At 45.2% G+C, this 26,226-nt stretch overlaps 1 protein-coding gene across 1 annotated transcript; it reads left to right on the forward strand.

The window, feature by feature from the left end:
• On the forward strand, nucleotides 1-26,150 carry LOC109701185 (scavenger receptor cysteine-rich domain-containing protein SCART1). Its single transcript, XM_074077986.1, is given in 20 exon segments — nucleotides 1-7; nucleotides 403-547; nucleotides 549-709; nucleotides 1,546-1,563; nucleotides 1,566-1,841; nucleotides 2,769-3,032; nucleotides 3,035-3,067; nucleotides 3,471-3,612; nucleotides 3,614-3,675; nucleotides 3,678-3,773; nucleotides 4,024-4,265; nucleotides 4,268-4,346; nucleotides 4,414-4,599; nucleotides 4,602-4,736; nucleotides 22,297-22,437; nucleotides 22,440-22,598; nucleotides 22,750-22,818; nucleotides 22,892-23,206; nucleotides 25,169-25,342; nucleotides 25,861-26,150. Coding segments are annotated over 20 exon segments (2,994 nt in total).
• Nucleotides 26,151-26,226: the final 76 nt, after the last annotated feature.

The following is a 26,226-nucleotide window of genomic DNA, read 5'->3' on the forward strand; positions in this document are numbered from 1 at the left end:
ATGACTGGTGAGGGTCTCGAGAGCCACAGGACCTCCAGTGAACAGTGACATGATGTGTGAGAGCGAGCGTGCCAGGGCCAGGGGAACAGAGAACTTCTTGCCTTGAGAGGCATCATCACAGGTGATGTTGTCGTTGGGCTCCAGAGAGAAGGAGCAGTGTGATAGGTAGAAGAGTGGTGGGACAGTGGGCTAGCTTCCTCCATATGATCTCTGCCTGTCACCTTTCCAGAATTATTTTGAGAGGAGACTAGTTTGTGGTTGAGGCTTCGTAGCAAGGCCTTGGAAGTATCCCTAAGTGAATAAGGGCTTGATCACCACCATCCTGCCTTGAGGATGCGATCACTCCCATTCTCCCAGGCCCTGGTCAATTCTACTCCTCTCACCAGGCCTGTCTGCCTAAAGGTGGTCTGAATGACCTGAGACTGGTGCACAGACAGAGCACATGTGATGGAATGGTGCAGGTCCAACACTGAGGAAAATGGGGATACTTGTGCAATGAGGAACAGATGCTGGTGGAGGCCTCTGTAGTCTGCAGGCAGCTAGGCTGTGGGTGCCCCCAAGTATATCCCACTGCCCAGACAAAAGACCAAGACCTGACTGTACAACGTGTCCTGCCGGGGCAACAAGGCCTCCCTCTGGAAATGCAGCCTCTGGGTGTGGAGTCAGAGCACATGCCCCCATAAGTGGGTAGTGGGCGCTCTCTGTGCAAGTAAATAGGGGGCAGATGGAGAGGGGGAGAGGCTGGAGAGAGAAGAGGTGGAACTGGGAGGCTCTCTGTAAGGGGCTCCTGGGTGGGGACAGAACACCCTGACTCTAAGGTGGCTACTTCTCTTCACTGGATACTTTCTTATGTATTGGGGGCCTCTGGCATTCTTTCAATAAATGCTCAGATTTCAGGTGCTGTTTCAGGGACTGGTGACCCAACTGCGAATAAACCTGATAAAAGTCCATCTCTGTGAAGTTCATGCTGTCCAAGACACCCCAAGCAAGGCCTACAGGGAGGAAGCAGCCAGGGTGGGGTCCTATGGGCCTCAAGGAAGCCTCCAGAGTTGACCATGGACATTCACACAAGATTTCCTGTAGAATGACCAAAGCAAATGCTTTCCTTGGAGATCTGGCTTGCAGGTCTTCAGCTGTGTCTGGGAGTTTTGTGTGTCTATAAACTCCTCATGGCATTCTGTGGCTAAAGTGCAATCACTTGGTCAGGACCCCACACTGGGAGGCCTAGTGCAAAGTGACAGTGCAGGCCTTGTTCAAAATTGATTAGCAATTTCAAGGAAGTGATCACAGAGCACTGAACTGAACAGGGACCTGTGTGCTACTGGGCTGCTGGCCCCTGAAGCTGCTCAAGTCAGGGCTGGTGAAGGCTTTTGGGAAAAGAAGGAATGGACTGGTCTCAGCTATCATTTCTGGCAGTCTCAGTCCCATGACCAGTGTCTAGTAGGGACTACTAGGGCCAGTGAAAACATATGTCACCAAGGCAGGCTTCAGAGTCCAAGTGACTGTGGCCACAGGGTTTCCATCTCTTGGGCCTGTGCTCCACAGATGGCACTTTCTGGGAGATCCACTGGTGAAGGGCCACAGTCTCTGTGCAGGACTCCCTGAGATGAGGAACATGAATTGGGTGGACCACCTCTGTGGCCTGCATGTGAAGGAGGCCACAGTGTTCTGCCAGGAGCTGGGGTGTAGCCCCACACTCCAGGCCCCCCATCAAGACGCGGGAGTGGTCATGAAGTACATGGCATGCAGGGGCACCAAGCCTACCATCTGCACCTGCAGACTCAACAACAACTTGTGCAGTGGCTGTGACCTCCAGCTGGACACAGAGGTGGTCTTCTCAGGTGAGGCTGTCATTCCATGCCCCAGTGACCCTTAGGATGACCCCTGGATGCTGAGGAAGCAGAGGAATAGAGCAGAGCCAGGTGGTGTCCTCTCAAGTGTGTCCCTGGCCTGGTCCCCAGGGACCTATCCTGACTGAAGCATTGGGTACCTACCACTGTGGGTGTATCCAGAGGGCTCTCTCAGATGAGACAGGGCAGGCTGGGGAATTGAGAGAAAGCCAGAGTAGAGAACTCTTCCTTGAAAAATCTCATATTTCTAGCTCATAATTGCCTGTGACAGGAACCTAGAGATGAAAAGTCCAGGAAATGCATCCAGGTGGGTGGGCTGGCAAGTGCCATCTGAGCAGACTGCCAGTGCACTCAGGTTTGCGTGCATCACCCAACAGAGTAGAGCTGGGTTCTGGCATCCCAGTGTGGTCACCTCGTTCAGATTCCTAGGCTGAGGCAGGGTGGGAGAAGTGGGGGGCCCTTCTGCTGATAGTGCTGGTCTGACCTTCAGCTGTCTTGAATGGGTAGCAAATCAGTCCTTCCCAGCATTGAAGTATGCATAAGCTGAATTGGCCCTCACAGCAGCTGGTTGTGTTCTGAGTAAGCAGTGGACAATCTACCTGCCATGGGGCCCACAAAAAGGCAGTATTCTGTAGTCCAAGGGGAGCCTTGACCTCACCTATGAGACTGCAGAGGGTATTAATGTCACTGTCTTGGACAGGCACCAAATGTGAGCACCAAAGCAGGAGGCCCTGATCCCTGAGCTTGGGTACAGAGTGAACCGGCCTCTGGCTGTCAGTTCCTGCCTATGTGTGGCAGACCACTGCCAGGACACAGAAGAATTCCTCTGACTGGAGTCTACTGTATTCTACAGTGGCACCTCAGAGCTGTTCACCTGAGAACACCTGTCTCCTACCTGAGACAATGTCTGCTTCCCTAGACATGCAGAGGCCCGGCTAGTAGGCGTTGAGCACCCCTGTGCTGGGCACCTGGAGATTCAGTGGGGCCTGACCTGGGGCACCATCTGCAGTGCTGACCTAGACCTGCCCATGGCCCATGTGGTTTGCCAGGAGTTAGGGTGCGGAGTGGATGTGTCCATAATTGTGGGTGCCCACTTTGTCTGAGGCTCAGGGCCTATGTGGTCAGAGGCTTTTCACTATGTGGGCAATGAGTCATTGCTATTCCACTGCCCAAGGGAGCCGGGGCACACCACCATGATGCCACACTCACGTGTTCAAGTGAGGTCCCAGTGTGGGCTCTGGAGGAAAAATCTGTCCTCCCTCCATGATGCCCACTGGGTGACCCTAAACTGACCTCTAAAGGGGCCTCTAGCCAGCAAGTTGTGCTTGTTCATGACAAGGATAACCCCGTGGGCTCATGTTTATTCAGGAAAGGGAAGAAGTAGGGGACAGCTCTGGCTGTCCAGGAAGGACATGTCTCATGGTGTCACTGAGGAGGGGCCTCCTCTGTAGGGCTGCAGTAGAGGCATGTTGATGGTCACGTTGAGGGAAGGGGAGGATCTACAAAGAGCAAGAGCTCAATTCTGTGTCAAGTATGCTGGGTGCAAAGAAAGAATGGGCCCAGTAGGGTTGGGAACTGCGTCTGGAAGTCTGGGACTAGCTGACTCTGCCTCTCCCCCAGAGTTCCAGCTGGTCAACTGTAGCAGCCACTGTGAAGGCCATGTACAGCTCCATGTGCAGGGGGCCTGGGCACCCCTCTGTGCTGCCCACTGGGACTTAGCAGATGCCACAGTACCGTGCCAGCATCTCAATGCTGGCAACGCAATCTACACCACCGGGAGGCCACTTTGGGGAAGGGGATGCTCTCATGTAGCCAGTTGTGTTTCACTTGTTGGGACAGAGCCCCATTTGTTGAGCTGCCCAGGGAGAGCCTTGGGCGCCCTGGCCTGCACCCTAGGAAATTCTGCTTCAGCCCTCTGCTCAAGTGAGTGCACTGTGAAGGAGGAAAGGGAGTCAGTAGGAGGGGGCCAGAGGTGTGCAAAGGATGGAGGGAATGGAAGTCCTGTCCGCTGGAAAGGGGGCAGAGGTGTGCAGAGGCAGAGGATGAAGGGGGTGGCGGTCCTGTCTGCAGGAAGGGGAGACAGAGGTGTGCAGAGATTGGAGCGGTCCTGTCTGCTTTGGAGAGCCCAGGACCCTCAGCCTGAGCCCCTGGGGCCCCTTGCTGTCCCTCGCAGGCCTCCCTGACGCCCTGCGGCTGAGGGACGGACAGAGCCGCTGCCATGGCCGCGTGGAGGTCTCCCTGATCTGCACGTGGGGCCGCCTGCTAGACGACGGGTGGGACCTGCGCGGCGCCACCGTGCTGTGCGCACAGCTCGGGTGCGGAAAGGCCCTGAGCGCCTACGAAGCGCCGGCCCCCGGCCTGGGGGCCGCCCCGGTGCTGCTGAGCCGCGCGCGCTGCCTGGGCTCCGAGCCCCGCCTGACCTGACCCGGTGCAACGTGTCCGCGGGACCTCTGGTGTCCGTGGGGACCTCGCGGGACGCGAGCATCGTGTGAGAGGGTGAATGAGGGTGGCCGCCTCCCCTGCCTTCCTCACGGCCGGCGCCCCTGACTTGATGTCTCCGCAGGGAGCCTCCGGCTGCACCTGGCTGCGAACCTGGGACGCTGTGTGGGGCGCATAGATGTGCTCCACGGAGGCGCGTGGGGCACGGTGTGTGAGGACACCTGGGACCTGTGGCACGCGCACGTGGTCTGCAGGCAGCTGGGCTGCGGACACGCCCTCAGCGCCCTCAGGGATGCCCACTTGGGGCCAGGGCTGGGCGCATCTGGATGGACGAGCTGGGCTGCCTGGGCCACGAGTCTGCACTGTGGCAGTGCCCTTCGGGTGGCTGGGGCCAACATGACTGCAGCTACAAGGAGGACGCTGGGGTCTTCTGCTCAGGAGGGTTCTGTGTGTGTCGCTCATGGGGCAGCTGGACATCAAGGGAGTGTTGACATAAGGCTATGTGCACCAGCTGTCCACATATTGCATTAGTCTTCAGGTGTGCTGTCCTGCAGTTCTGAGCTTAGTGTTCTCTGGTCCAGACACCAACTGGCTTTTGGGCTTCAGTGTCCTTTTGTCCCTCCTACTGCCTCTTTCAAATCAGCTGGTTTTCTCTGTATGTCACTATGCTCTTCGTTTTTTATTGCATCTTAGTAGGAATGGCTGGCCTTTTTCTCCAAGTTTCTTCCAGTTCCTGTGGAAGTGAAAATGTGATGTTAGCCTTTCCTCTGCATTTTGCATGTGATGCTCTGTTCACTTGTTTGCAGTGCCTTCCTCAGGTGACTGCTTTTCTGAATGCCAAGCCTTTCCTGCATGCACTAACTGTTGGTCATCTGCTGAAGCCACAGCATGTTAGGCATAGCCAGTCTAGTTCCCAGGGCCACCTCTTTCTTCCTAGGGGTCCCTCAAGTCAAGTCTCGGGTCATTTCTGGCTTTCTGGCACTGTTATGGGTGCCTCTGGATCCCTACTGGACAGGGTTGTATTCCCAGGGCTGGGCCAACCCCTCGAGTTTCCTGCTGTCTGGCCCTGTGGGGCAAGGGGACATACAGGCCAGAAGAGGGACTTCTCAGCCTCAGGCCACCCATGTGGCCTGCAATATAGGCCTTTGTTGGTGGCCTTGCCCAAGCTTCTGTCCACATATACAAGATGCAAACCTTAGTCATACCAAGCATGCAAGTGGGACAATTCATGGCCAGCAGACAGAAGTCATCTTAAAGAAAATTGAGAATGTATTTTATGAGTTAGAAATTTTATTTTGGGGACTTCACAAAAATACTCCATTTGCTCATGTCTCTGATAGAGTGAAATGTAAAGTATTGTTACATGATATTAGAATTTATTTTGAAACTAAAAATTTCAAAGAAGACAGAACTGATCTGTGTGCCCACATCCAGAGACAGCCATTCTCATGATCAATGCTAAAACAACCAAGGGGCATTTGGTCAGTGCACACGCTGAGTGGTGCAGCTCTGCCTGCACTGGCTGTGTGCACGATCAGCGGGCTTCTGCTAGGACTCAGCCCAAGCAAGGGTCAGGTACAGAATAGGTCTTAGCCCCATGGTCCAAGTCCCATGACCAGCCTGGAGTTCTGGCAAGGAACATGAACGTGGACAGGGAAGTTGATGGCCACTTCTGTAACGCATCACAGATGAACTGTCTTTTTGTGTTTTTTCTAAACTTATTTTAATTAGTTATGATCTCGTCAGATATAGCATCAAATTTTCCCCAATTATGCTGGTTTAGTTAATTGAAGGTCATTACAACCCATTGCAACATAATTTTAAAGGGTGTCCAATATTCCACTATGTGACCATGTCACAATTGGACATGACATTGCTACAGGGTAACACTGCATGCATTGAGGCCTTGCTCAACCAGGCTAACACTGTCTCTAAACATAAAGCTATGGACTGATTCATGGTTTTCACTTAATTTGTAATGTTACTATTTACTCTAGCTAAAACCTAGTAATGGTGCATTTTATGAGGTATAGTGTGACATGTGAACTTTGTGTACTGACCAGGTCAGGGTAACTGCCATACCTGTGACTTCAGACATACCACATGCTGACATAGAGTGTTTATCTGCACTTGCATTTCCATTCCATTGATCTCTGTCTCCAACGTCTGTCCTTTATGTCTCTCTACCATTGTAGTTGATATTGCTTGGTAAGAAGTTTTGAAATCAGGAAGTATGAATCATCCAACTTTGTCCTATTCCTATGGCTTGGATGTTTTGGAACCCATCATATTTGTATTAATTGTAGGATTAATGTCATTTAATAAACACCTGTTTGGATTTTGATGGGGACTGCAGGCCACTTTGGGTGGTGTTGCTATCATAACAATATCTTGTCCTCTAGCCATGATATATGAAGTGTGTTCCCATTTATGTGAGTCTTGTTTAATGTCCTTGTTAAGGCAATGTATTCTTTAGAATATTTTTGGTTTTGGTTAACACACAGTAATTGTACCTATTTTGAGGTTCAGCATGCTATAGCAATACATATGGACAGTGTATGCTGATCAGGTCAGTAAATGACATGTCAGTCACCTCAGACATGACTTCTTTGTTTGGGGAATATTCAAAATCTCCTTTACTAGCTTTTTTGAAATATTCAATTAGGTGCTGTCCACATGCCCAGGCTCAGGTACCCACTGCTCCACTCTCTGCTTCTTCGAATTCAGCTTTTTAGCTTCCACGTGCAGGTGAGAACATGTGGTGCTTATCTTTCCATGACTATATTTTACTTATAATATCCTCCAGTTCCATCTATGTTGCTACAAGTGACAGAATCCCATTGCTAATGAATGAGTCATATTCCAGTGTGCATATATAGCACATTTTCCTTACCCCATTGTCCACCAATGGACACTTAGATTGATCCCACATTCTGACTACTGTGAACAGTGCTGAAATAAGCATGTGAGTGCAAATGTCTCCTCCACATGCTGAATTCAGTTTCTTAGGGTAGACAATTGTCATGGCCCACAGAAGTTGTTTCCAGTTTCCCACATAGCTGAACAAGTTGCATTCCCACCCACCATGTGAGGATTCCACCTTCTGCACATCCTCACCAGCATTTGTTACCTTCCATCTCCTTGGTAACAATCATTCTTGGAGGGGTGAGGTGACATCTCCAGGCTTGATTCGTTATTACCAGATGACTGGTGACGTGAAGCATCTTTCATGTTGCCCACTTGCATGTTCTTTTTTTGAGACATGTCTATTCAAGTCATTTGCCCTTTTAAAACTGTATTGTTGGATGAAAACTGAGCTGACTTCCTGTACAGTGTGCTCTGCCTATCAGACCATGATCTGTGTTTATAACCTTCTGCAGAAGTGAAACTTTTCTTTTTGCCTTGCTGAGTGTTTCTTTGATCACTATTTGGGAATGGCACTTCTAACATTGAGCCACATCAACCCCAACACAGAACCTTAATTTTAGTATCAGAAAAGACATTAAAAGAGAGAGAATAGAGAGAGGATCCAAAATGGCGACTAGGGTGCAGAAAAAGACAGCATAAATTCCATAAATCAAAAATCTTGCTGAGACACTAGAACCATATTTGGCAGAACTCCTAGCCTGTACAAAGCTTCTGCATACCACGTTACACTGAGAAAACAGAAGGGCTCCCTGGCTGCCAGACACCAACTCCAAACCTGCTTAAGAGACATTTGGCATACCAAACAGATGAGTGCCAAGCATCACACAGTATTCCCCCAGCTACTCATGGGATAAACCAGCATAGCCCCTGGGCAGACTGACCCCCCGCCCTGCAAAAAAAAAACTGAACAATAAACAAGGAACTGAAAACTAACACACAGCAGAGGGGGCGGGGTGCTGTAAGCAAACAAGAGAAGGGGGGAGGAGCAAGGAGCTGATCTCCATGCAAACTTCATTAAACAAATGCTGGAAAGGCAGAAGGGCCGACAGTGGGAGGGTGATAAGTTGCTGCCTGAAATAGGGCAGATATCAGTCCACAAAGCTCATTTCCTGATCAGTGAACAACATCCAAAGTCAAACAACACTGCAAAATTAAAAAACAATCAGCACACCATCACAACACACTGACAGCAGGGGGCTGGCTGACAGATCACTAACCTTGCCCCAGAGAAAGGAGCAAGGCAAAGAAACAAGACCCCAGTAAACCAACACAACTCCAAAGCAGGACAGCTCATGGGCTACAGAGCTGATCTCCAGAACCTGAGGACAAATTTAAACTGCCACACCTCACTGAGGGAGGAGCTGACTAAGCAGCTGCCACTGAAAGACAGAAGAAAAACTAGCAAGACTACCCAACCAACTGGCGAGACTAAGACAGAGCTTCGACTTTAATACCAACACCAGGACTGGTTGCTGAAGGAGTAACACCAGAACTACTAAGACTGAAATTCTATTGTTCTTTCTGAACCTGAAGATTTTTTGTGTGTTTGTTTGTTTGTTTGTTTGTTTTGTTTCTTGTTTGTTTGTATGTGTTTGTTTATCTTTCCCTGTTAATTTCTTTGGTTTTTTTGTTTTGTTTTGTTAGTTTTACTATTGTGAGTTAGTTAATACTAAATTACACCCAGACCAGGGAAAGATATAGCATACACACACTAAGCTAAAAACACAATACACCCACAAAACAAAATTAAACCAAGGGAAAGAAAACAGGTGACTGAAACCACCAATTACCCTATTGAGAACATAGTTACACAGTACCAAGTGGAGCGATGGGAAGACAAAAAGGAATGAAAACCATTCTCCCCCCAAAAATAATTTAATACAGGATTCAGAGGGAAATGAAGAAAACAGGTACCCAATTCCAGACCCCAACAAAACAAAGAAAAACGATGCCAAGGAACCCAACGATGCCCACAAGAACACTCTCAAAGAAGAAATCCTGCAAGTAATCACTGAGAATTTCATGGCAATGTTACTAGACATGGTCAACCAAAACATATAAGAGGCACTCAAGAAATTCCAATACACCAAAAATAAAGAATATGAGCAGACACAGAAACAAATAAATGAACTCATAAGAGCCCTAAATAAACACCAAAGTGAAACAGAGAACACTGTAAATAGAGAGATCAATGAATTAAAGAACAAAATTGACAATATTGAAGAGGAAGGGACCCAAGATATGGAAAACCTCAGAAAAAAGAATGAAACAGAAATACAAAACACAGTGGAAGGCCACTCCAACAGACTAGAATGAGCAGAAGACAATCTCAGAATTTGAAGATAAAATGGAAATTAAAGAAAAAACTGAAGAGCTATTAGTCAAACAACTCAAGACTTGCAAAAGGAATATGCAAGAATGAACCAACTCCACCAAAAGACCAAACCTGAGAATCATGACCATTGAGGAAGGAGAAGAGGTGCAAGCAAAAGGAACTCATAAAATATTCAACAAAATAATAACAGAAAATTTCCCAAATCTAGAGAAAGCTATGCCCATTCAGGTACAGGAAGCTTCCAGGACACCAAACAGACTTGACCAAAATAGAACTACCCCACGACACATTATCATTAAAACTACAAGCACTGAGAATAGAGAAAGAATATTGAAGGCTGTAAGAGAGAAAAAAATAACATAAAAGGTAAACCCATCAAAATCACAGCAGATTTCTCAACGGAAACCTTAAAAGCCAAAAGGCCATGGGTGAGGTATTCTGGGCACTGAATGAAAATAATTTCAACCCTAGGATATTCTACCCAGAAAAACTATCAATCAAAATAGATGGAGCAATAAAAGTCTTCCACAATAAGCAGAAACTAAAACAATACATGACCACCAAGCCATGACTACAAAAGTATCTCCAAGGAACTCTGCACACAGAAAATGAAATCAAACAAAACCATGAGAGTACCAAACCACAGGAGAAGAAATGACAAGGAATCAGAGAGTAACATTGATTCAGCTGCACACAATCAAACCCTTAAACAACGAAAACAACTAAAAGACAGGAATCACCACATACCTATCAATATTAACACTGAATGTTAACAGACTTAATTCCTCCAACAAAAGACACTGGATTAAAATCCAGACACTGGCAAACTGGATTAAAAAAGAAGATCCAACAATCTCCTGCTTATTGGAAACCCATCTCATTGACAGAAACAAGCACTGGCTTAGGGTGAAAGGCCAAGCCAATAGCCCCCAAAACCAGGCAGGAGTAGCAATACTTATCTTGGACAAAGTAGACTTTAGACTCACAATGATCAAACGAGATAAAGAAGGACACTCCATACTAATAAAAGAGGAAATACACCAAAAGGAAATAACAATTATCAAGCTATATGCACCCAACATCAGTGCGCCAATTTCATCAAACATACTCTGAAGGACCTAAAAGTATATATAGACTCCAGCGCAGTGGTAGCGGTAAACTTTAATACCCCCCATAGATAGTTCATCCAAAAAAAATCAATAAAGAAATTCTAGAACTAAATCACACCCTAGATCAAATGCACCTAGCTGATATCTGCAGAATATTTCATCCAACTTCTGCAAAATATACATTCTTCTCAGCAGCCCATGGAACCTTCTCCAAAATTGATCATATATTAGGGCATAAAGCAAGCTTCACAAATATAAGAAAATAGAAATAATCTCATGCATTCTATCTGATCACAATGCATTAAACCAAGAACTCAATAACAAAAACAACAGTAGAAAACATGCAAACAATTGAAAGCTGAACAACACATTGCTCAATGATCAATGGGTTATTGCTGAAATAAAAGAGGAAGCTAAAATGTTCCTGGAAGTTAATGACAATGAAAACACGACCTACCAGAACCTATAGAACACAGCAAAGGCAGTCCTGAGAGGAAAGTTTATAGCCATGAGTGCATATATTAAAATGACAGAAAAAGCTCAAACAATGACCTAATGCTACATCTCAAATTCCTAGAAAAACAAGAACAAGCAAATCCCAAAGCAAGCAGAAGTAGAGAAATAATTAAAATAAGGGCCAAAATTAATGAAATAGAGACAAAAAAACATACAAAGAATCAATGAAACAAAAAGCTGGTTCTCTGAAAAAAATAAGCAAGATTGACAGACCCCTGGCAAATCTGACTAAAATGAGGAGAGAAAAAACCCAAATCAGTAAAATCAGAAATGCAAAGGGGAGATAACAACAAACACCACAGAAATCCAGGAAATCATCAGAGACTATGATGAGAGCCTATACTCTAATAAATTTGAAAATTTGAAGAAATGGACAGATTTCTAGATACTTACGACCATCCAAAACTGAACCAGATCTATAACACAAAACGAAATTGAAGCAGCAATTAAGAGTCTCACAAAAAAGAAAAGTCCAGGACCTGACAGATTCACTGCTGAATTCTATCAGACATTTGAAGAACTAATATCAACTCTCTTTAAACTTTTCCATGACATAGAAAGAGAAGGAACAATGAATAACTCATTTTATGAAGCCAGTATTACAACTCGTCCCAAAATCAAAGACACTTCCAAAAAGGAGAACTATAGGCCAATCTTCTTAATGAACATCAATGCAAAAATCCTCAATAAAATAATGGCAAACCGAATACAACAACATATCAGAAAGATCATTCACCCATGATCAAGTCAGCTTCATTCCAGTGATGCAGAGGTGGTTCAACATACGTAAGTTTATAAATATAGTACAGAAAATGAATAGAAACAAAGACAAAAACCACTTGATCATCTCAATAGATGCAGAAAAAGCCTTTGATAAGATCCAACACCATTTCATGATAAAATCTCTAAGCAAACTAGGAATAGAAGGAATGTACCTCAACATTGTAAAGGATATATATGACAAATCTATAGCCAATTTCATACTTAACAGAGAAAAACTGAAACTTTTTCCCCTAAAATCAGGAACAAGGCAAGGGTGCCCACTATCTCCACTCCTATTCAACATAGCCCTGGAATTCCTAGCCAGAGCAATTAGGCAAGAAGAAGAAATAAAAGGAATATAAACAGTTAAACTGTCAAAATATCCCTATTTGCAGATGACATGATCTTATACCTTAAAGACCCAAAAAACTCTATCCAAAAACTCCTAGACACCATAAACACCTGCAGCAAGGTGGCAGGATACAAAATCAACTTACAAAAACCATTAGCTTTTCTATACACCAACAACAAACAAATTGAGAAAGAATATATGGTAACAATTCCAATTACAGTAGCCTCAAAAAAAAATCAAATACCTAGGAGTAAACTTAACAAAGGATGTGACTGACCTCTACAAGGAGAACTACAAACCCCTGAAGAAAGAGATCGAGGAAGACTACAGAATGTGGAAAGTTCTCCCATGCTCATGGATTGGTAGAATCAACATAGTAAAAATTTTTATACTACTAAAAGCAATCTACATGTTTAATGCAATTCCCATCAAAATCCCAATGACAATCATCACAGAGATTGAAAAATCTACCCTAAAGTTCATTTGGAAACACAAGAGACCACGAATAGCCAAGGCAATACTCAGCAAAAAGAACAATGCTGGAGGTATCACAATACCCAACTTCAAACTATATTACAAAGCAATAGCAATAAAAACAGCAGAGTACTGGCACAAAAACAGACATGAAGGCCAGTGGAACAGAACAGAGGACACAGATATGAATCCACACAGTTATGCCCACCTTTGACAAAGGTTCCAAGAACATATGATGGAGAAAGGACAGCCTCTTCAACAAATGTTGCTGGGAAAAGTGGCCATTCACCTGCAAAAAACTGAAACTAGATCCATGTTTATCACCCTGTACTGTATCAACTCAAAATGGGTCAAGGACCTTCATATCAGACCCGAAACTCTGAAGTTATACAGGAAGGAGCAGGAAACACTCTGGAAGTAATAGGTATAGGCAAGGACTTCCTCAATAGAACCCCAGCATCCCAGTAACTAAGAGAAAGAATGGACAAATGGGACTTAATAAAATTAAAAGGCTTCTGCACAACAAAAGAAATGGTCTCTAAACTGAAGAGACCACCCAGAGTGGGAGAAAATATTTTCCAGCTATATATCAGACAAAGGACTGATAACCAGAATATACAGGGAACTCAAAAAACTAAACTCTCCCAAAATCAATGAACCAATTAAGAAATGGGCAAAGAAGAAATTCAAATGGCCAAAAAAACACATGAAAAAATGCTCACCATGTCTGGCCATAAAGGAAATGCAAATAAAAACCAGACTAAGATTCCACCTCACCCCTGTTAGAATAGCTATCATCAAAAATACCAACAGCAGGTGTTGTTGAGGATGTGGGGGAAAAGGAACCTTTGTACACTCCTGGTGGGAATGCAAGCTAGTACAACCACCCTGGAAAACAATATGGAGGCTTCTTGAAAATCTAAACATAGATCTGCCATATAATCCAGCAATCCCACTCCTAGGGATATACCCAAAGTAATGGGACTTGGGTTACTCCAGAGGCATCTACACACCCATGTTTATTGCAGCACTATTCACAATAGCCAAGTTATGGAAACAGCCAAGATGCCCCAGTACTAACAAATGGATTTTTAAAATGTGGTATTTATACACAATGGAATTTTACTCAGCCATGAAGAATGAAATCTTATCATTCTCAAGTAAACAGATGCAACTGGAGAACAGCATCTTGAGAGAGGTCAGCCAGGCTCAGAAGACCAAAAATCATATGTTCTCCCTCATATGTGGACTTTAGATCTAGAACGCATGCAACAATGTTGTTGGACTTGGACCATGTGCTAGTGGAAGAGCACATACAGGAGGAATGGGGATAGGTAGGAAACCCAAAACTTGAAAGGGTTTGATATCCCCACTGCAGAGGAGCTAATACAGTAACCTTAAAATGACAGAGGTCAATATGGGAAGATGACCAGGAAGTATTGAAAAGGTCAGGTAGAGATGAATCAATTTGGGTTGTAACACACTTGTGCATGGAAGAAATGCTAGGAATCTCTCTGTATAGCTATCCTTATCTCAACTAGCAAAAACGCTTTGTCTTTCTTATTATTGCTTATGTCTACCTTTCAACAAAATTGGAGAAAAGGGCAGAACAAGTTCTGCCTGGAAGCGAGGGGTGGTGGGGAAAGGGAGGAGGTGGAGGAATGGGGGAGAAATGGCTCAAACAATGTATCATATATGAATAAATGAATAAAAAAAGAAAGAATAAACCCATAGGACAAATATAGTCTAATAACAGGAAAATAGATTAGCTAAATCATCAAGCTAATGTATCAAATGTATTAAATATTATTTTAAAGATTATAACAATGCTATAAAAACTTCAAATGCATTAACTAAAAGAGAGTTAGAATACATAAATAATAAATAAAAATTGTATTGTTATTTTGCTTCTGAGCTTCTTGAGCTCCTTTTCTATTCTGGATATTAATCCTTTGCTAGGTGAATGCTTTACAAATACATTGTCCCAGTCTGTAGCCTGCTCTTATCTTCTTTGGGGTTTGGTTTGGTCCTTTTTTCTAAGAACTTGAGGTACACAGTTAGACTGTTTATTTGAATCTGATTTTTTTTAGGCACTCACAGCTGTCAACTTTCCTCTTACTGCTGTTTTTGCTGCATCCCAAAGGTCCTGGAAGCTGTGTTTTCATTTGCATTTGCAAATTTTATGATTTCCTCCCTTATTTTTTCAATAACCCACTGATTGTTCAAAAGTGAATTGTTCACTCTTTATGTGTCAAAATATTTTCTGTAGTTTTTCTTGTTATTGATCTTTAGCTTTATTCCATTGTGGTCTGATATAATAGAGGAAGTTATTTAGATTTTCTTGTATATTTAAAACTTGATTTATACCCCAAAATATAATCTATTTTGGGAAAGGTTCCATGAGCTGCAAGAAAAATGTATATTCTGCATCTGTTGACAGGGATATTCTATAGCTGTCTGTTAAATCCATTTGATATGCCGTGTCATTTAATTCTGAAGTTTATTGATTTTTTTTGTCTAGACAATCTATCTACTGGTATGTTAAAGTTGCCCACTGTTACTGTGTTGGAGGCTCTCTGATCTTCTGTGTCCTAGTGTGTTTTCTTCAAGTTGGGTGCACTCACATGTGATATATGTTTACAATCATTCAGTTCTCCTGGTGGATTGCTTGTGTTATCAATATGAAGTGACCTTGTTTGTCTCTTCTAATTTGAGCTTGAGGTCTGCTTTGTCAGACATGAGTACAGTTGCTCTTTCCCGCTTTCAGGCTCACACTATTTTCTGTAGTTTTCCTGCTTTCAGGCTCCATTTGCTTGGAAACCTTTTCCATCTTTGCACTTTAATCCTCTCTTTGTCAGGAATGTGAGTCTCTTGTAAGCAACAAATAGCTGGGTCTTGTTTTTTAATCCATTCTTCCAGTCTGTGTCTTTTGTTGGAAAATTGAAGTCCATCAACCATATTCCCTCACCTTCATGTCCATCATTCACCCTCCCCCTTCCCACTAATACTCTCTGCACACACAAACCATACCTATTTTTACAGTCCTGTCTTTCATTATTAATATTTAACTTGATGTGCAAAAGGGTTTCTCAATGTATCCCCACTGTGGGTGTATTTTACTTTGGTTCATTCAACCCCTTCCATTACTCTCCCTTACCCCTTTACCTCCCACTCCCGATTTTTCAACAGCTTTCAGTACACATTTTTACATCATATACCTTCACAGATGTTATGTTTTACAATATTACTGATGCTCTCTCATTCTCTTTTCCTTTCCCTCTTTCCCTGAGTTCCAGAGAGTAGTTCCACTGCTACCAACATGTTCTGCATATTAGTTTATATGATCATGCTTGTTTTTGTGTATATGTTTATCTTTTGGATCTATCTTCCACCTTTTTATTCCTTCCTCAATTATGAAGTCTCCTTTGCTGATAGAGTAATCTAAGTTGGCAGTTATTTTCCTTCAGAGCTTGAAATAAACGATTCCATGCCCTCCTTGCTTTGAGATTATTGCTAAGTCTGCTGTTATTCTGATGGAACTGCTTTTATAGGTGACTTGGTAGTTTTCAATATTCCCTTCTTATTCTGCATTCCTAATACTTTAACTGTTACAGGACATGGGTAGGTTTTATTGTGGTCTTGTCTATTTGGTGTTGTAAAAGGCCTCTTGTACCTGGATGACCATCACTTTCTCAGTATTTGGGAAGTTTTCTGCTATTAATTTATTATATATTTTTCCTATACCTTTGACTTACACCCAGTCCCCTCCTTCTATGCCCATGATTCATAGGTTTGGTCTTTTAATAGTGTCCCAGAGGTCTTTGTTTATTCTTTACCTTCATCTGATTTTTCTGTTACCTCTACCTTGTCTTCAAACCCTGATGATAGTCTGTCTTACCTGTGATCCAGTCTACTGAAAAGGCTTTCAACTGATTTTTTGACTTATAATGCTTTCCATTTCCAGAATTTCAACTTGATTTTTTCTGGATTTTTATATCTTCACTTAAAGCTTCCTTCATATCTAGCATTTTTCCTTATTTTATTCAGCTGTTTATTTGTATCTTCTTTGAATTCACTTACGGTATCTATGTGTCCTCTTAATCATTCTTATCATCATTCTTTTGAGTTTAATATCTGAAATTTCATCCACTTCACTATCACAGATCCTTTATTGTACGATTGTTGACTTTTGTGGTGCCATGCTGCCTTGTCATTCACATTTCTTTGTTTCTACATTGAGATTTGCTCATCTGAAGTCGAGTCATTGCTTGGAGGTTTTAACCACCTAAAGTCTTGCAGTTGCATTATTCTCTGTGTTCTGGCAGAACTGAATAGTGGCAGGGTTGTTGTGCTGTTTCTCACCAGTAGCCTGAAGGTATAACTCAGAAATAACAAATTCACCAACTCAAAACCAAACCAAATACTTACGTGAAGTAAAAAACAATGGCTGACATCTTCTATCCCACAAGTCGTATGTGAGAGGGACTAAGGTTCTTAAGGGGTACATTAGGGGGTTAGAAAAACATTGTGTAGGATTTTAAAATCAGGTAGTAAAAGTAAGCCTCCCGCTCCACCCCCGCCCCAAAGGAGGAAGATGCGAAGAAGGGAATTAAGTGTGTGGGATGAAGGCAAACAAAATAATAGTGTGCAAGAATGTAGCTTAATTATTGTGGAGAAAGATGGTGTAGACAGGGACTGCCAAGGGATAGAAAAATTAAGAATTTTAAAAGGAGATACATTAGACTATAAATAGAAAAAGTATAAAAGAAAATAGAAAACATAAGATCGGTATTTCTTCCTTGTTGAGGAGAAGAGTGCATGCCAGGTGGGCTTTTTTAGGCGAGTGGACACTCTCCTCCAGTCTCTGGCCCTCAACCTTCTGTCCGTGCTTCTCTGTTGTGTTTATCCCCTCTGGGCACCCTCTGGGTGCAGCCAGGTTGTGGTGTTCCATAGTCAATCAAGGCTCTGGACTAGGGGCAGCACCTGGAATGAGGCAGGGCAGACCCTGTGGAGATGCTTCAGCTCCCAAGCTGGCTGTTCTCCTGGGGTCCTAGAGAGAGTGAGCAGTTCCAGGTATGTTTAGTAGCAGTTGGGGGTTGGAGCCTCTGAGCACAACTAGCGGGTCAGCAAGCACTCTGCCAAAAGTGCCCACTCTCAAAGCCTGCAACTTGCCCTGCACAGAGGATCCAGCAGCTTGTCCACAGCACATTTTTCCCTTTTCTGACAAGGCCCACAGTTTGATGTTTCATTTGTGGTGTGATGGGAATAGCTTGTTGCTTGTGTATATACATATGCCACTGGGTTGGGCAATGGGTTTAAGGCTATAGCCAGTTGGTTAGCTCACTCCCATACCCTCTTTTTGCCCTGAGCAGATGACCCAGAAACCAGTTATCTTCTACCTAACTGTTCTATTGAAACAGGGCTTTGCAGCCTCTGGTCAGCTTGCCTTGCAGAGAGATTCATGGGCATACTCTGGACTGGGCAGTGAGTTTAGGGATGTAGCCAGTTAGAGGGAACTCCATTGGGTTTGCTCACTCCCAAGCCCACTCTGTGCCCTAGGCAGGGGATGCAAGCACCAAGTGTCTTCCATCCAAACTCTGCATCTGACAGCCCACCTTGCCAAGAGTCTGGTAGGCAGATGCATTTAGGTATATATGCTGGGATGGGTAGTGGGCCTGGGGAAATAGATGATTAGAGGAAACTCCACTAAGCTTGCTCATTCCCATGCTGACTTTTGCTATGGGGGTGGGAGGGTAAGAGGACTCAGTCACTGATGGGGTAAGGCTTGCTGGCTGTGCCTAATCCTCTGGGGCAGTTGTTTTGCAGGGTGTCATGTGGGGTGGCTTTTGCCAAAAGGAGAAGGTGAAGAAGAAGGGGAAAGGAAGGAGAAGGGGGAAAGGAGGAAGAGGAGAAAGGAGAGGGAGGAAAGGGAAGGAAGGAAAATAGAAAAAGAAAAGCCAGGCTGGAATATCTAAGAATGGAGTAGGTCAGTTGGGGGTGCTGCAGGTGGCTCTGGGCTCTACCCATGCAAAGGTTTCTCATTTCTTTTATAAATCTGAAGTTAGATTTTTTTTCTCTAGCCACTATCTGTCTAGTGTTTTACTGGTGCCTTCCCCTGGCTTACTAACTTGCCTGCCTTTCCTTGTAGCCATGTACCTGAAGTTTTATATCTGTTTGGTGGAGACATAGGAATGTGGTGGGTGTCTGCAGTCCACTGTGTTCTGCTTCTGTATCAGCAGCCTTCTTCATTAATTTTTTTATCTGTCTGTGTTACTTCAGTAGACCTATCTTCAAATGCTGAAATTCTTTTTCAGTCTTATCAATTGCAGTGTTTAGATTCTCAACAGTATTTGAAATTTTTCATTTATTGAGATTTTTTTATTAATTATTCATTTTTTCACATGTGCATACATTGTTTGGGCCATTTTTCTCCCCTCCCCCCCTTCCCTACCCTCTTTCCTCCTCTCCCCCTCAGTTCCAGGCAGGTCCTGTTCTGCCTTTATCACTAATTTTGTTGAAGAAAAGACACAAGCCTAATAAGGAAGACAAAGCGTTTTTGCTAGTTGAGTTGAGGATAGCTATACAGAAATATTCCTAGCATTGCTTTTGTGTACACATGTGTTATGACCCATGTTAATTCATCTGTAACTGATTTTTGCACTGGTTACTGGTCCCCTTCTCATGATAACCTCTGTCGTATTAAGGTTTCTGTATTAGCTCCTCTGGAGCGGGGACATCAAACGCTTTCATGTTTTGGGTTTTCTGCCTATTCCTATATCTCCCGTATGTGTTCTCCCCTAGTTATGTGATCCAAGTCCAACCACATTGCTGCATTTGCCCTAGATCTAAAGTCCGCATATGAGAGAGAACATACAATTTTTGGTCTTCCGAACCTGGCTGACCTCACTCAGAATGATGTTCTCCAGTCCCATCCATTTACCTGCAAATGATAAGATTTCATTCTTTTTCATGACTGAGTAAAATTCCATTGTGTACAAGTACCACATTTTCTTGATCCATTCATCAATAGTGGGGTGTCTTGGTTGTTTCCATAACTTGGCTATTGGGAATAGCACTGCAATAAACATGGGTGTGCAGGTAGACCTGTCTTCAAGCACTGAAATTCTTTTTTCAGTCTTATCAATTGAAGTGTTTAGATTCTCAACAGTATTTGAAATTTTTCATTTATTGAGATCTTTGGCTCTAAGACTTTAGGCTTATTCTTTTTTATGCTCTTTATTTTGTTGCTGATTTTTTATTCAGAACTTGAATCGCCTTCCTAATTCATTTACTTATCTGTTTATTCCAGGATCTCTGTAAGCTTCCTTAAAATTATTCTTTTGAGTTTTTTATCAGGCAATTCACCAGTTTCCCTTTCTCAGGGTTCTGCTGCAGGATAGTTAACTGGTATGTTTGGAGGCATCAGACTACTGTGAGTTTTTTGTGCCTCTTACATTCCTCTGTTGATATTTGTGCATATGGCTAGCCACTTGCTTTTGCCAATTTTATAGCTGGCTACATTGTAAAAACACTTGGCAATGTGTGTCAGTTGGATATGCTGCTTTGGGTTTGGTTCCACGTGGGTATTTAGTGAAGTATCCATATTGCCTCCTGAGCTGTAGTCCATGTCATATTTCTGTGTATCTCAGTGGCCCCGGCTGCAGGGGTGATGAGATTGCCCTACTGGCTGAGGGCAGGTTCTTGTCAGCCCTGCACGTGGCATGCCCTTCAGCAGTGTGAGGTTCTGACAAATTCTTTGGGCTGTGTGTGGGTGGTGCTGAACAAATTCCCTCTTGTTTTAGTGTTGATCTCAAGAGATGGGGCAGTCAGTGTTGTGTGCTTGTTGTCCTTCTGTCTAAGGACATCACGTATCCATAACTCACAATCTGTTATGAGATTGCTGCCCTCTGATGCTCTGGCTTACACACTGTAGTGAGTAGCTGCTGCTGCTGACTTGTTCTGGTCCTTTCTTGTGGAGGCATGCAGGGGAGGCACTGCAGGCAGTCATCTCCCTTGCAACACCATTTTACTTCTTATGTTTACGTGTATGTAGTGTTTTGATATTCATATACATACTGAAATGATTACTGTAGTCGACAATTAAAATATCCAGCATCTTATCTTACAATTAACTTAGTTTCTGTGGTGAGAACATGGAAGAGCTATGTTGAACACATTTTCAGTATATGAAACTGCACACTGACTATAGTTCTCTAGACCTACTCATCCTGCAGTTGCCAGTCAGTACCCTTTGACCTATATCACATCATTTGTTTCTCTCCGAGAAACCACCGTTTATTTTGTTTCTGTATATTTGACTTCTTAAGATGCCACATGTGAGAGATTGTGCAGTATCTATTTCTCTGTGCCTGGCTTATTTCACTTAACATGACGTCCTCCGGGTTAGTCTTTTATCACCAGTAGCAAAATTTCCCCTTTTTTGGAGGCTTTTTCTTTATTTTTTCGCAGTACTGGGTTTTGAACTCAGGACCTTGTGCTTGCTAGACTGATATTCTACCACTTGAGCCATACTCCCAGCCCTTTTTATTTTCATTATTTTTAAGATAGGGTCTCACATTCATGTCTGCTCTGGCCTGCACTGCAGTCCTCCTACTTATACTTCCTGCACAGCTGGAAGGACAGGCATGTACCACCACTCCCAGATTTTTTTTAACTTTTTTTTGAGACAGTGTCTTACTATGCAGCCCAGGCTGGCCTCTAACTCCTTTGTAGCCCAGGTTAGTCTTGAACTTGTAATTCTCCTGCCTTAGACTCCTGAGTGCTAGGATTACAGGCATACACCACCACACCCAGTTTAGAATTTCTTTTTTAAAAGGCTAGCTCTCTGTCCACATCTATACACATATCTGTATCTATGTCAATATCTATACCCATATAAGATATTTCCCATATTCATTCATTGTCAATGGGCATCCATGCTGTTCCTCTGTCCTCGCCATTTTGAGTCATGCTGCAGTGAAGGAGTGTGGATCGCTAATGTGCTGATTTAATTTCCTTTAGGTATTGGGTCAGATTTTTCATCAGTCCTTGATCAGCTTGCTCTGCTGTTTTGGGCCGTTGTGTGGCAGACCATCATGGTGGGGAGAGCATAGAAGAGAAATATTGCTCATCTCATAGTGGCCAGGAATCAGAGAAAGAGTGGGGCCCAGGACAGCCCCCAAGGACATGCCCCTAGTGACTTACTTCTTCCTGCTAGGTCCCACCTCCTAAAGTTTCCAGCACGTCCCAAAATAACACCACCAGTCTTCAACATTGAGCTTCTGGGGCACATTTCCTACTGAAACCATAAATATACCAGAAGTGGGATTGCTGGGTCATATAGGAGTCCTATTTGTGGTTTTCTGAGGATCAGCCATACATACATACATGTAGTTTCCATGATGGCTGGAAACTACAAAGCCCGTGATGCCAGGGCTTATTGGGTCAGATGTCACCAGGTGGCCACAACCTCCTCAGGTTGGCCTCCTTCTAAAAATAGCCAGTGGAACCTAAAAGTAGGGTCTCCCTTAGCTTTTCTTGCAGAATCTATGGTGCCAAGGCTGTGAAGTGGCACTGGTGGCTGTGTTGGGTAGATGGATGTTTTCTACAATGGGTCAGGGGGAACCATGTACAATGGCCTCCAGGAAGTCTCCTTGACTGTCATCTGCAGACAGAAGAGTGCCCGCACCAGGGCTGGCTGGAGAACAGACCCTTCCCTGTGGCAGGCTCTGGCACCTCTTGGGTGAACAAAATTGAGTGTAGCAGGCTGCACAACTCCACTCTATGACAGTGTCCCTCTGCCCCTGGCACCCACACTCCTGTGGGCACTCATGGTCCCAGAGGGTGTCCCAGAAAAGGTTCTGACTGGTCACCACAGGGAGCTGCCACAGAGGTGCAGCTCTGGCCTGTGGGTCAGGAAGGTCACAACTTGACTCTGAAGAGTCCCAGGGCATTTCACTCTGATGACTGCTGTTTGCCCTACAGGATTGTCCCAGTCAACACCACGGGATGCAGGGAAGACCCTCAACTGCTCATTCACACTTAACTACCCAAGTACTGCTGTGACGTCTCCCGTCCAGCTGCCCATCCAGATGCTGCCCGCGGTGACCTCTCGCCCCTTTTGCAGAAGAGGGCGCGCTGCGCGTGCGCGGGGGCGAGGATGCCTGCTCCAGGCGCGTGGAGCTCTGGCACGCGGGCTCCTGGGGCACCGTGTGCGACGACTCCTGGGACCTGGCTGACGCGGAGGTCGTGTGCCGCCAGCTGGGCTGTGGCCGCGCCGTGGACGCCGTGCGGGGGTCCGCTTTCGGGCCGGGCTCGGGGTCCGTGTGGCTGGATGAGGTGGGATGCCGAGGCAGCGAGGCGGGCCTATGGGACTGCCCTGCCAATCCGTGGGGACGCGGAGACTGCACGCACAAGGAGGACGCGGGTGTGAGGTGCTCAGGTGAGTGGGCGGGAAGGGCAACGGGAAGATGGGCCCCCGGCGGTTCCTTCTTTTTTTTTTATTTTATTCATAAGTGCATACAATGTCTGGGCCATTTCTGCCCCCTTCCCCCCGCACCCTCCCTTACCCCCTTTTACCTCCCCTTACCCCTCGCTACCCGGCAGGAACTATTTTGCCCTTTTCTCTAATTTTGTTGTAGAGAGAGTATAAGCAATAATAGGAAGGACCAAGAGTTTTTGCTGGTTGAGATGAGGATAGCTATACAGGGAGTTGACTCGTGTTGATTTCCTGTGCATGTGTGTTACCTTCTAGGTTAATTCTTTTTTTTTTTTTATTCATATGTGCATACAAGGCTTGGGTCATTTCTCCCCCCTGCCCCCACCCCCTAGCTACTTTTTTAGGTGTCTTACCTATCCTCACCCCTCCCTTGTGTGCTCTCACTTTATCATGTGCTCAAAGTCCAATCCCCTTGTTGTGTTTGCCCTTGATCTAATGTCCGCATATGAGGGAGAACATACGATTTTTGGTCTTTTGGGCCAGGCTAACCTCACTCAGAATGATGTTCTCCAATTCCATCCATTTACCAGCGAATGATAACATTTCGTTCTTCTTCATGGCTGCATAGAATTCCATTGTGTATAGATACCACATTTTCTTAATCCATTCGTCAGTGGTGGGGCATCTTGGCTGTTTCCATAACTTGGCTATTGTGAATAGTGCCGCAATAAACATGGGTGTGCAGGTGCCTCTGGAGTAACCTGTGTCACAGTCTTTTGGGTATATCCCCAAGAGTGGTATTGCTGGATCATATGGTAGATCAATGTTTAGATTTTTAAGTAGCCTCCAAATTTTTTTCCTGAGTGGTTGTACTAGTTTACATTCCCACCAGCATTGTAAGAGGGTTCCTTTTTCCCTGCATCCTCGCCAACACCTGTTGTTGGTGGTGTTGCTGATGATGGCTATTCTAACAGGGGTGAGGTAGAATCTTAGTGTGCTTTTAATTTGCATTTCCTTTATTGCTAGAGATGGTGAGCATTTTTTCATTTTCATTTTTTTGGCCATTTGAATTTTTCTTGCAGCCATATCTTGTGCTGAGCAAGATCCCAGCCCCTCCCCACCCACACCATTTGAGTGCTGCAGTCAGGGGCTGCCCGCCGCCACCATCCTGTAAGCCTAAGGCCGAGCTGGGCAGGGGGTGCCTGCTGTCCAGTACAGGTCTGTGTTGCTGAGGGCTGTTGATGCCTCCCCATCTCATATTCTCCTGCAGGTGTCCCCAGGACCATGACATCCGGTAGATGGTTCTTTCTCAAGTCCACTCTCCTCCTGTTCATCAGTGCCCAGAGACCATGTGGTGGAACTCAACACTGACCTGCCCTGGAACAACTGGGACCCTGAGCTACAGTCACACCGTCTGTAGATGGTCCATCCTATTGGTGATGGACACCTTTCCCCAATGGGAACTGTTCTTCCTTGTGTCTGCATGGTTGGCGAAACCTGTGGGGAAAGGTGACCCCAGGACCCCAAGGGCCACTTCTCAGCTCTGACTGTGGGATTTGACCATAGTATGTTGTAGTCTCTTAGACATTGTAGCCAAAGTGCAAATGAGGGAAAAAGTAGTGAAAATCCTTGGGCCTGTCCCCGGGCCCTACACTAGGATCACATCACCTATATCCCCTATCTGAACCCACACACTGACTATTTATACCTGAATTTTCCCACTGAAGCCTTCCAACTGGCCTTTCCACAAGGGTCCTTTCTCCTATGTTCCCTGCCTGGGCCTGCATACCTGGGACTTCCTACCTGGATTTTCCCAGCGGGGCCCTAACAAGGCAAGCTTAGGCGATCTCTGTCACAGCAGCCTGCCCAGGTAGCAGTGAGGACTTCCTCTCCCAGGGTGTCCCTCCCCCTCCCTGAGAAAGTGAGGTCATCTAGGCCAGGGTCACAAAGCCCCAGACTATTCAGGCACACAGAAGGCCCTGCCCCTCACTGTGCCCCATAACCCTTTCCTGGCACCTTCACCTATCGCTACTGTCTGGACCCTGCCTGAGACAGCCTGTCTGGTCTTTGGCTGCCTCCTGGACCTCATCTTTCTGCTCCCGGGTGCTCGGTGGTGCCACAGTAGAGCTGCCTATATGGGTAGGTGATCATGGATGGGTGTGTTCGTCCTTGAGAAGAGGATGGGGAATGCTCTGGGAGACCCCAGCCTGGGCAGGCCCTTTCTGTTCTGGTCACTGCCCTGCAAGCAGACTGGTCTCCCTGGTAGCCCTGCTGGGTTGGTTTGTCTCTGCAGACCCTTAAGGTGTTGGGGACACAGAGACCCTGGTTTCGGGTCTCATTCTGTTTATAAGATGGGATGGATAAAGAAAATCCTTACTCCCAGGGCTCCATCAGGTCTGCCATCCAATCCTTCTGCTGTTAGATCAGCTTGGGGTCTTTCAGGAATGAATTCAGAGTCTGACTAGCAAGCCCCACCCCAGGGCCCCAAGCCCTATGTGTTCAGGACAAAGCACAGCCCCTGTGAGGACTACTGTTCTCAAGAGGGCTGATCCCTAGCAATTGGATCTCAGCAGCATGGGAGGTTGCTGTGCCAGGTGGGATGAACTGCACCTGAATAGGAGTATTTGTTCTAGAAGACTCTGGTGTGGCTTTTGCAGGTGCTGGAATGTCGGGGCACCTGCCCTCAGAGGGTGTCCATGAGGACATCGAAGCTGTTCCTGTAAAGGAGAAAAATGCAGACCCCACAAGGGACCTGGCTCAGGAGGAGGATTATGATGACACCAGTGAGCCTGAGGAAGACCATGGGCAGGGAGAGGAGGAGGAAGAGGAAGAGGCGGGAGCATTGCTGAGCCCAACTGGCGTGCATCTCTGTGTCCTTGGATCCATCGCGCTATTCCTGCTCTACTGCTCCCATACAGCGGGGGACCTGTCCAGTGACTACATTTAAAGGACCTGAGAGCTGCTTTTCTGTGTCTCTGACTCACTCCCATCTCTGGTCTGGGATTTGGGACTCTCCTCCTGTC

This window comes from Castor canadensis, chromosome 7 (genome assembly GCF_047511655.1).
Source record: "Castor canadensis chromosome 7, mCasCan1.hap1v2, whole genome shotgun sequence".
NCBI lineage: Eukaryota > Metazoa > Chordata > Mammalia > Rodentia > Castoridae > Castor > Castor canadensis.